Here is a 12,525-nt window from a genome sequence, read left to right as displayed (position 1 = left end):
CATATGTGGAATCCAAAAAAACAAAAAAACAAACAGACATAAATAAATAAATAAATAAATAAATAAATAAATAACACACATGAGAAAAACCAGACTCCTAAATATAGAGAACAAACTGATGGTTGCTCTCAGGTGGGGGATGGGTGAAACAGACAAAGAGGATTAAGAGGTATAAATTTCCAGTTATGAAATAAATAAGTCAGGAAGATGAGAAGTACAGCTTAGGGAACATAGTCAAAAATACTGTAATACTGCTGTTTGGTTACAGATGGTGAATACACTTATTGTGGTGAGCATGAGTACTGTACAGAATTGTTGAATCAATATGTTGTATACCTGAGGCTATATATTAATTATACTTCAATTTAAAAAATGTATGTTAATTATACTTAAAAAAAAAAACTAAGAAAGAGACTTACACTTTTAGTCAAAGCAGAGTATTTAGAACTCAATTTTACCTTCCTGCCATTACACAATAAAACACTGGACGTAACAGGTAAAACATTTGCTATCAGATGTAATACAACGGGTAGCGGAGGATAGCAATCCCTGAGATGTAGGAAATAAGCCAAGCAAGCATTACATTTCCCATGGCTTTCTTTCAGAGGCAATTTCTAGACTGTAGCACAACAGTCTAAATGAGTTGAAGAGACAGTGACCAGAGTTTAGGGAAATTGAGGCAGTTGGGATTTGCATGAAAGAGTTCACTAAAAAAGGAAATAATAAGTAGAGAAAGAGCTCTAGATATCTGCATAGGGAATGTCTATAATCTTTGGCTGAATATTAAATTGCACGTGCATAAGATGAAACTTCACAAGACTGGGGAAAGAGCAATCCACACAAAGCTGGAAGACATAAGCATTCTGAACAGCCAGAGTAGAGAGATGTCAGTGACACTAAGGGGATTCAGTACAGAGCCTAGAAGGGTCACATGTAAAAGAAAGGCTAAAATAGTCTTAGTGTAAAGGCTACTGAAGACACATTACTGAAATTTTAAAAACAAGCCTCAGAAGGATAAAGCTGATCTGCAAGAAATGTAACTACTTGCCAAACTAAACACCCAACAGCCTTAAAGGAAGTAACACTCAGTATCATCACTCACAATGTCCAGCATCCAATCACAAATTATTAAATCCGCCAAGAAGCAGGAAAGTAGGACTAAAAACCAGGGGGAGAAAATCAGACCAAAAAAACAAAACCAGAAATATTAGAATTAGCAGAGAAGGACATTTAACAAACTGACATCCACTTCTGGGAAGATGGAGTAGATGCCCTTTCCCTATCCCTCCTGCTCTGTACAATTGAAAATCCTGGAGATTATATAAAAAACAAACATAAAAATATACTAAAAAGTAATTCCTCGAGTACAAATCCTTTACCCCTTTGGTTAGGTTTATTCCCAGGTATCTTATGGTTCTTGGTGCTATAGTAAATGGAATCGATTCTCTAATTTCCCTTTCTGTATTTTCATTGTTATTGTATAAGAAAGCCACTGATTTCTGCACATTGACTTTGTATCCTGCCACGTTGCTGAATTGCTGTATGAGTTCTAGTAGTTTGGGGGTGGAGTCTTTTGGGTTTTCCATATAAAGAATCATGTCATCTGCGAAGAGAGTTTGACTTCTTCATTGCCAATTTGGATACCTTTTATTTCTCTTTGTTGTCTGATTGGTATTGCTAGGACTTCTAATAATATGTTGAACAAGAGTGGTGAGAGTGGGCATCCTTGTCGTGTTCCTGATCTCAACGGGAAGGCTGTGAGCTTTTTCCCATTGAGGATGATATTTGCTGTGGGTCTTTCATAGATAGATTTGATGAGGTTCAGGAATGTTCCCTCTATCCCTATACTTTGAAGCGTTTTAATCAGGAATGGATGCTGGATTTTGTCAAATGCATCAATTGAGAGGACCATGTGGTTCTTCTCTCTTCTCATATTAATTTGTTATATCACATTGATTGATTTGCAAATGTTGAACCATCCTTGTAGCCCAGGGATGAATCCCACCTGATCATGGTGGATAATCTTTTTAATGTGCTGTTGGATCCTGTTGGCTAGGACCTTGTTGAGAATCTTAGCATCCATATTCATCAGTGATATTGGTCTAAAATTCTCCTTTTTAGTAGGGTCTTTGCCTGGTTTGGGGATCAGGGTAAAACTGGCTTCATAGAAAGAGTCTGGAAGTTTTCCTTCTGCTTCAATTTTTTGAAACAGCTTCAGGAGAATAGGTGTTATTTCTTCTTTGAAAGTTTGGTAGAATTCCCAGGGAATCCGTCAGGTCCTGGGCTCTTGTTTTTTGGGAGGTTTTTGATCACTGCTTCAATCTCGTTATTAGATATCGGTCTGTTCAGGTTGTCGATTTCTTCCTGGTTCAATTTTGGTAGTTTATAGTTTTCCAGGAATGCATCCATTTCATCTAGGTTGCTAAGGAATTACAGAACACTCATGAAAGAAATTGAAGAAGAAACAAAAAGATGGAAGACCATTCCATGCTCTTGGATCGGAAGAATAAACATTGTTAAAATGTCTATACTGCCTAGAGCAATCTATACTTTTAATGCCATTCCAATCAAAATTCCACTGGTATTCTTCAAAGAGCTGGAGCAAATAATCCAAAAATTTGTATGGAATCAGAAGAGACCCCGAATCGCTAAGGAAATATTGAAAAACAAAAATAAAGCTGGGGGCATCACGTTATCTGATTTCAAGCTTTATTACAAAGCTGTGATCACCAAGACAGCATGGTACTGGCATAAAAACAGACTCATAGACCAGTGGAACAGAGTAGAGAGCCCAGATACGGACCCTCAACTTTATGGTCAAATAATCTTCGACAAAACAGGAAAAATTTACAGTGGAAAAAAGTCTCTTCAATAAATGGTGCTGGGAAAACTGGACAACTATATGTAGAAGAATGAAACTCGACCATTCTCTTACACCTTATACAAAGATCAACTCAAAATGGATAAAAGACCTCAACGTGAGATAGGAATCCATCAGACTCCTAGAGGAATCCATCAGACTCTATTACTCATAGGCAGTAATCTCTTCAATATCAGCCACAGCAACTTCTTTCAAGATATGTCTCCAAAGGCAAAGGAAACAAAAGCGAAAATAAACTTTTGGGACTTCATCAAAATCAAAAGCTTCTGCACAGCAAAGGAAACAGTCAAAAAAACAAAGAGGCAACCCACGGAATGGGAGAAGATATTTGCAAATGACAGTACAGACAAAAGGTTGATATCCAGGATCTATAATGAACCCCTCAAACTCAACACACACGAAACAGGCAAACATATCAAAAAATGGGAAGAAGTTATGAACAGACACTTCTCCAATCAAGACATACAAATGGCTATCAGACACATGAAAAAATGTTCATCATCACTAGCCCTCAGGGAGATTCAAATTAAAACCACACTGAGATATCACCTTACACCAGTTAGAATGGCCAAAATTAACAAAACAGGAAACAACATGTGTTGGAGAGGATGTGGAGAAAGGGGAACCCTCTTACACTGTTGGTGGGAATGCAAGTTGGTGCAGCCTCTTTGGAGAACAGTGTGGAGATTCCTCAAGAAATTAAAAATAGAACTTCCCTATGACCCTGCCATTGCACTCCTGGGTATTTACCCCAAAGATACAGATGTTGTGAAAAGAAGGGCCATCTGTACCCCAATGTTTATAGCAGCAATGGCCACGGTCGCCAAACTATGGAAAGAACCAAGATGCCCTTCAACGGATGACTGGATAAGGAAGATGTGGTCCATATACACTATGGAGTATTATGCCTCCATCAGAAAGGACGAATACCCAACTTTTGTAGCAACATGGACGGGACTGGAAGAGATTATGCTGAGTGAAATAAGTCAAGCAGAGAGAGTCAATTATAATATGGTTTCACTTATTTGTAGAGCATAACAAATATCATGGAGGACAAGGGGTGTTAGGAGAAGGGAGTTGGGGTAAATTGGAAGGGGAGGTGAACCATGAGGGACTATGGACTCTAAAAAACAATCTGAGGGGTTTGAAGTGGCAGGGGGGTAGGAGGTTGGGGTACCAGGTGGTGGGTATTATAGAGAGCATGGATTGCATGGAGCACTGGGTGTGGTGAAAAAATAATGAATACTGTTTTTCTGAAAATAAATAAGTTAATTTAAAAAAATATATATATATATACTAAAAAGTAGAAAGAAGAAAGAATAGCTAGGGATTAGCTAGGGATCTCAAGACCTGTTCAAAAGAACAGTGAGTTCTCTGCTTTTCTTCTTAATTTAAATTTTTCAGACTTGGAGCTGAAGAAGCCAGCATCTCTGAAATGCCAACGGACATAGACAAATAAAGACCCAACAAAAGTCTGCTCTTTTTAGCTAAGGGACCAGAAAAATGGCAGCATAAGAGAAGAGACAAATTTTTGACAAAAACTTTTACTGCAATGCAGTAAACACTGCAGGGAAAATTATGTACTGTGGGTGCCACCTCCACCTATTCCAGTCAAAAGAGGAGTCTAGAAGTATATTCTCAGAAGCTTTTAGGAGGCACTCTAACCCTCCTGCCAGTAATGTCAGAGAAGACCAAGTAGGGAACTGAAACCTCCATCCCTGCCAGTCAAAAATGAGCACCCTTTCCCTCCCCTGATAACGTCAATGGAACCTCTCTACCAACAGAAAGAAGGTGCATCTTCTCAACAGATGCTGAATAGAGAACCTGGGCTTCTACCTGTATCTGGCAATAAAGAGATGGTGCCTAACCTTTGTCAGAACAGTGTCCAAAAAAGCCATTTAAGACTAAAGTTTGAAGATGATAAACGGGTTCCTGAGTGACACAGTTGGCTAAGGGACCAACTCTGGATTTTGGCTTGGATCATGATCTCAGGGTCATGAGCTCCTGCCATGCACTGGATTCCCTACTCAGTGTGAAGTCTTCTTGACTCCCTCTTCCTTTGCCCCTCCCACTTCTGCTCTCCCCACCCCCCCTCTCTCTAAAATAAATAAATAAATCTTTAAAAAAAAGTGAAATAAAGATGACAAACAAATGGCCAATAAGCACATAAAAAGATGCTACACATCACTAATCACTTGAGAAATATGAATCAAAACTACAATGAGTGATGCCTGGGTAGCTCAGTTGGTCAAGCCGCTGCCTTCAGCCCTGCCTTCAGCCACTGCCTTCAGAGTCCTGGGATCGAGTGCCGCATCGGGCTCCCTGCCCCACAGGGAGTCTGCTTCTCTCTCTGCCTCTGCCTGCCACTCTGCCTGCTTATGTGTGCTCTCTCTCTCTCTCTCTGACAAATAAATAAATAAAATCTTTAAAAAAAAAAAACTACAATGAGCTACCACTTTACACCTGTTAGGGTAGCTATAATAATAACAATAATGATAATAACGATGACAAGTGTTCGCAAGGATGTAAAGAAACTGAAAACCTTGTGCATTGCTGGTGGGAATATAAAATGGTGCAGCTTCTAAGGAAAACATTATGGCAGTTCCTCAAAAACGTCAATATAAATTTACATATGACCTAGGAATTCAACTCCTGGGAATATATACAGAAGAATTAAAAAGACTCAAACCAGTATTTGCACAGACGTGTTCAGAGCAGCATTATTTACAAGAGTCAAAAGGTAGAATTAACCCAATGTCCATCAACAGATGAATAGATAAACAAATTGTGGTATTACATAAAATGGAATTTTATTTCTTAAAAAGGGATGGAATTTGACACATGATACAGTATGGATGAACCCTGAAGACATTATGCTAAGTGGAAAAAGCCAGAAACAAAAGGACAAATATTATAATTTCATTTACATAAGGTGTCTAAAAATGGCAAATTCACAGAGATAGAAAGTAGAAAGAGATAGAAAGTGATGAGCAGGAGTGGGGAGTAGAAGAGAATGGGGAGTTATTATTTAATGAGTACAGAATTTCAATTTGGGAAGATGCGAAAGTTCTAGAGATGGATGGTGGTGATGGTTGTCCAGTGTAAATGTACTTAATGCCACTGAACTGTACATTTAAGAATGGTCAAAATAGTAAATTTTACATTACATGTACTTTACCATAATAAAAAATGATTAAAAAAATAAGATCCAAAGCCTTATGACAAATTATGAAAATGTTCAAGATTCCAATGAAATTCATTCATACCAAAAACCAGGAAGATCTCACATGGAATGTAAAAAGACAATCAATATATGCCAACTTCAAGATAACAGAGATGTTAAAATTATCCAATAAAATTACCCTATGCATGTGCAATTCAAAGCAGACATGAAAAAAAAAAATGCTTCCACAGGCATATGACTACGCTTGAAACAAAGGAGCTTATATTACTACTTAGTAAAAACTGTCATTAAGGGCGTGGCTCAGTGGGTTAAGCCTCTGCCTTCGGCTCAGGTCATGATCTCAGGGTCCTGGGATGGAGTCCCGCATAGGACTCTCTGCTCAGCAGAGAGCCTGCCTCCCCATCTCCCTCTGCCTGCCTCTTTGCCTACTTGTGATCTCTCTCTCTCTCTCTCTCTCAAATAAATAAATAAATAAATGATAGTTATTTCCTAAAAATGTCATTAAGGAAGTTCTGTTCACAAGCAATATTTAATCATTTCAACTCTGCATGTAACTTATAATATAACCTCCAAATATGTACGGTCAATGACAAAATTATCAGAAAAATGGACAAATTCACAATCATCATGAGTGACATTTTCCATGAGCTTCATAGTACTTGATGGGAAAAAAATAATAAAAACTGGAACATGATAATTAAAAATTCTAATTTAATGAGTGTAATATTTATATATACTAGCACCAACAATTATATTTGAATACTCACTATTTTTAAGAATATAGAGAGTATATGGGGTGCCTGGCTGGGTCAGTCAGAAGAGCATGTGACTCTTCATCCTGGGGTCATGAGATGTCATTTTTACATAGGGTGTAAACATTACTTAAATAAAAAAACTTTAAAAAGTATTTTTTAAAAGAAGAATACAGAGAATTTTTTTTAATTGCCCACATATTAAGGCATAAAGCAAGTTTCAACAAATTTCAAAGGATTTAGGTTGCACAGACCATATCCTCCAACCATAATGTGATTAAGCACTTGTTAAGAAAATAATAACAGAGGCATAACTAGAAAATGTTTTATGTTTGTTTGGAAATTAAGAGACATACTTCCAGGTGATTCATGGGTTAAAGTAGAAATCACAATAGAACTGAGAAAATACTTAGAATTTAACAGTGAAAATACTATCAAACTTAATGAATGTAGCTATTTAAAGGAAAATAAATAGCCTTAAATACATTTCAGAATGAAGGTCGAAATGAGATTTTTAAAAATTAAAAAAAGAACATCGAAATAAACTCAAAGAAAGTGCAAGTAAGAATGAAACAGGAGCCTCCCTACTTAAAAGGGAGTGGAAGTTATATGTAAAGGTCTGCTTTTTTGTTTGTTTGTTTTGCTTTGTTTTGTTTGAAGGGATTATTCTAGGAAGACTTCCTACAGGAAATATACTTGAACACTTTATAAATCCCTTCCAGTACTATGACTTTTCTCCTTTTGTAATAAATTGTGGTAAAACATACACAACATAGAATTTATTATTTCAACCCTCTTAAGTGTACAGTTCAATGCCATTAAGTACACGGACAATGTTATGCAATCATTACCACTGTCTATATCCACAACTTTTTCATCATCCTAAAGAGAGACTCTACCCATGAAATAATAACCACTCATTCCCCTCTCCTCTCAGCCCCTGGTAACCTCTATTTCACTTCCTGTTTCTCTGAATATGCCTTTTCCAGGCACCTCATATAAGTGGAATTATATAATATTTGTCCTTTTGTTTCTGGCTTCTCTCAAATGTTTTCAAGGTTTGTCCATAATGTAGCATATATCAGAATTTCATTCCTTTTTTAGGGCAGAACAATAACTCATTGTTTGAATAGACCACATTTTGTTTTTTAATGGCATATTAGTCTTCCTCATCATTTCTACTACCTTATGACAATATTATTATTTACTAAGAGCTTTTATAAGCTCTTGGGTTTGTTTGTTTGTTTGTTTGTTTGTAAAACTCCAAGCAATAAATCACAAGTTCTTGTAGTGAATTAGATTTGTTATCATTTGGTTTATAGAAGAGGACATAAAGAGAAAAAATGGATTTTACACTGTATTTTTCCCCAAATAAATTTCTACTTGATTTATAATCTCTTCTTTTTAAAGATTATTTATTTGTTTGTTTTACCGACAGAGATCACAAGTAGGCAGAGAGGCAGGCAGAGAAAGAGGAGGAAGCAGGCTCCCTGCTGAGCAGACAGCCCGATGCAGGGCTCCATCCCAGGACCCTGGGATCATGACCCAAGGCAAAGGCAAAGGCTTTAACCCACTGAGCCACCCAGACACCCCTATAATCTCTCTCTTTTTTTAAAGATTTTATTTATTTATTTGTCAGAGAGAGCACAAGCACAGGGAGCAGCAGGCAGAGGGAGAAGCAGGCTTCCAGCTGAGCAGGGAGCTCAATATGGGGCTCGATCCCAGGACCCTGGGATTAAACCAAGATTCTCTATTTGTTTTAAGATTGTCTTCTGCTAAATATCGCTCACAGCTAGGCCAATTTGCAAGGGTAATGCTAGCATATGTAAATAGGCAAAGTATCATTTAAATAAATATGAAACAACCTTTTCTTACAAGGGAAACTACATATGCCCACCAAAAAAGTTCCAGGGAAACCAGCCACAGCATATATTTATTGGGCTGTTTTGTTACATGTGAAAAGTCTTTTGAATAAATGAGACATTTTAAATATTTTCTCATCCAATCTGGTATTTAATTCCCTACAAATTTTAGCTTATGTTCAATTTCAAATTATCTCAGTTCTTATTCAATTTCAACTTTGGATTATTTATCTCTTTGGTGTTCCTTTCTCTACACACACAAAAAAATTAAAGGTGAAAAGGGTAAAAAGTTTAAATTCTGGTCAATTTAGTTGCTTATTAATAATGCTATTATATATTAAAGTACAAAAAATTACTTGCCAAAAAATGTTTGTGGTTAAAAAAAAAAAGTACCTACAAAGTTCCCTGAGAACCTTTAACTTGCTTCATTATGTGAGCCTTCACTTTTATATTTTATATATTTTCTGCTACACGAAGGTACTATTTTTAATACCCATTTTTCTCAGCCTCCCTATTTATATTTTGATATCTATATCTACCAAATCACTTCGGATTCCCAGCATAGAGAAAACACCACAGATTTACCTTCTCCCCATGAATGCAAAGGGGAAAAAAATACTAACAGCATAAATCTTCAAAGAGTACTTTGCCTTACATCTATAAATATCTCACGGAAATTAAAAACGTCTGGGAACTTAAAATTGGTCAAGAAAATACATGTTTTAATTCTCCTAAGTATAGCATAGGGAATAAAGTTTGGCACCAACAACATCTTCAAAAATATTGTCTGACTAAATCTTTAGAATATTTAAAAAAAAATATTCTCCTTTTTAAAAATATTTATTTATTTGAAAGACAGAGAGAGAGAACATGCACGTGTGAGCTGGGGAGAGGGGCAAAGAGAGAGGGAGAGTATCTCCAGCAACTTCCCACTGAGCGCAGAGCTGATGGACTCAATCCCAGGACTCTGAGATCACAACCTGAGCCAAAATCAAAAGTCCATACTCAACCAACTAGGCCATCCAGGTGCCCCATTATATGCAATGGGGCATATAATTATATGCTTTCTTCATAAGAATTTTTGAGGTTATTGGGTTTTTAAAAAATAATACAACTTTATCCCTTCTTCAGTTAAATTGCTATAGACTGGGAAAAATACGTAACTGAGAATTATGGGAATTATATTTTGGCACACATGCTTCTTTTTGGTACATTTTTGTTTGGTACTTCATTTTGCTTTGTGTTATAGATATTTGTGCATGTACTATATGCCCAACTAGAATATAAATGACTTATAAGTAAGAAACATAGCCTATTTCATGACTGCATTACCCATCATGCTTAATGTAGCACTTTGCACATAGTAGGTTCCCAATAAATACTGGTAGGATATAGAATTATTGAAAAATTGTGTAAAAAAATATTTAAATTAACAGTGAAAAAGGAGGTTACTTTATTCCTAATCAGATTGTAATGAAGACTATTTCAAACTCTATGCAGTGATGATACACACAAATATTTAAACTATTTATGTGCCTCAACTTGACATAATTTCATGATAACTTGATGGCAATCACATTTAAATATATTAGAATATTTTTGTAATAATGCTACTCTAGAATAGCAACTTTAATAGCTGAGAAAACATGTTAAAGACCATTAACCTGAAAGAAACAGAACACTAAACATTTTTTTCAGAAATCAATGTATAAGGTTAAACATTCCACTATAATATTTATGAGCAAACCTCAAATTAAAATTTATAAATGCAAACTATCAAATGTTTCAGTTAGACAATAATTTAGATTATATTTTATAATTCCTCCTGTGTACACATTGATGAATACTATATAAAAAAACGTTCTTTCTTCTTTAATGTCTTTGACTGTAACTATCTAGTTTCAAAATTAATTTTGCTTGAATGCAAGGCCATGGCAATGCTATAAAAGCCCTTAATTATCAGTGAATATGATATTAATCAGTGAACACAAGTAAGTGATTTTCCTTACCTTTAGGACAGCAATGAATGGTACGAAGTTAGCTCTTTGGAGTCCATTTTTATAGAGATCTGAAAGAAAAAATTGCCATTAGTTTTTTATTTAGGCTAAATCTAATGTTAGCTCATATCTCAGTCTAGAAAATAAAGCTTTCTATTTATAAAATAGATAAACATGCAAAAGAAAAATAACTGAAATTGATTTCTATTCTGGTACTACACAAAATTCATTATATTCTTAATAAGAAGAACTGACAAAATTATGAAAGAAAATCAAAAGACATTCAATCAAATTGGCTTTGAGCTGTGGTTTAAAAAAAAAAGTAATAAAAGAATTTGGAAGAGATCACAAATAATCCTAAGTCAATAACTCAACATCAGATATTTTTAAAAGTATTTAATATTTTAACATATAGAATTTTACTGGGAAAGGAATCACATTGCCCTTTATCTCAATCTATAGTAAAAATTCTCAGTACACAATTAAAAATGTGTAACAAGATTAGCCTTTTAAGAAAACACATCAAAAGACAAAACTGTGCATGTATTTGTATCAAGATTACATATTTAACATAAAGGTAAATGACACTAAGGCCACTCTACTTTAAGATAAATTACCTAAAAATTAAAATTCCATTCTCAAAAGACTATAAATTTAATAGTTATAAAATAATAAACAGCTAGTATTTTTTGCTTTATAATATGCATATGTCACAGTGCATGTATGTTCAGACATATCCACACACATGAACACACACTGTCAAGAGCAAAGCAGTGGAAAGAGGTAGCAAATTTTAAGCTTCCCATATTTTTCTTCATTTTCTCTTTTTCTTCCTAAAAAAAAAGGACTTGGAATTTTATTCAAGAGATTGAAATGTTATTGCATATAAAACATCCCTTTTAAAAGTAAAATCTGAAGTAATGAGTTTTTTTAAAAGAATATAAAAATGGGAACAGTAAAGAGTCTTCTCAATAATAAAACCCATGAATTAGGTTATGTGTCTTGATTTTTTTAAAAATATGCTTTAGAGTTTCCTTCCTATATTTCCTTGTTTAGAGAAAATTTGATGACTGAGATAGACCTCAACTGCCACATATACTTATGGAAATAAAATATGGTCATTAGGAAACATTTATTCTCTTTAGAAAAATATTCATCCTAACATCATTATAGTGTAGAATGTATTTTCAAAGCTCTTTGGTTAATTAAGGGCAAGAGGCTTTAATTCAGTTACATTTAATATATTTATTTAGGGATATTACAAAAGGTAAGATAATGTTGGCCAGGCTGTTGGAATTTTCAAATCCAAAATGAGATATTTCCTTTCCTATAATCAATAACCTCAAAAGAGTAAATAGGTAAAATGCAGGAAGTGGCTTATTAAGTTAGATGTTTTCATAATCTTCCCTAATTATTAGGTTGTTGGGGAAGGTACAAAAAACACTACTATATGATAAGAGTTCACAGCCATGATTGCTAATAAGTGGTAACATTCAAAAATAAAATATTCTTATTTTATTTATTTTTTTTTAAGTAGGCTCCACGCCCAACATGGGGCTTGAACTCATGACTCCAAGATCAATAGTCACATGCTCCACTAACTGAACCAGCCAGGTGTCCCAAAAAATAAGATCGTTTAAATACACTCAATGTTTACAGCAGCTTTACTTGTAATAGCCAAAAACTGGAAGCAATCCAAATGTCCATCATTACACGAGTGGATAAGAAAACTGTGGCTTTTCTGTATAATGAAATACTACTTAGCAATAAAAAGTAGAAACCATACACACGACAAAAGAGATGAAGCTCAAAATAATTATGCAGAGTAAGAGGCCAGACCCCCCCCCCC

General features: G+C 35.1%; 1 protein-coding gene across 5 annotated transcripts in view; it reads right to left on the bottom strand.

Annotated features, from left to right (window-relative positions):
- AFG1L (AFG1 like ATPase) overlaps positions 1-12,525 on the bottom strand; it is a 225,986-nt gene that overhangs the window by 90,500 nt on the left and 122,961 nt on the right. For all 5 annotated transcript variants that reach the window (XM_059401156.1, XM_059401155.1, XM_059401157.1 and 2 more), the window contains one exon: positions 10,689-10,747. In XM_059401156.1, the coding sequence (XP_059257139.1) occupies positions 10,689-10,747 (59 nt within the window). The remainder of the gene's footprint in view (positions 1-10,688; positions 10,748-12,525) is intronic.

Source organism: Mustela nigripes, chromosome 5, assembly GCF_022355385.1.
Source record: "Mustela nigripes isolate SB6536 chromosome 5, MUSNIG.SB6536, whole genome shotgun sequence".
Lineage (NCBI taxonomy): Eukaryota > Metazoa > Chordata > Mammalia > Carnivora > Mustelidae > Mustela > Mustela nigripes.
The sequence above is the reverse complement of the archived record's forward strand: the minus strand, read 5'-3'. Positions and strand labels throughout refer to the sequence as shown.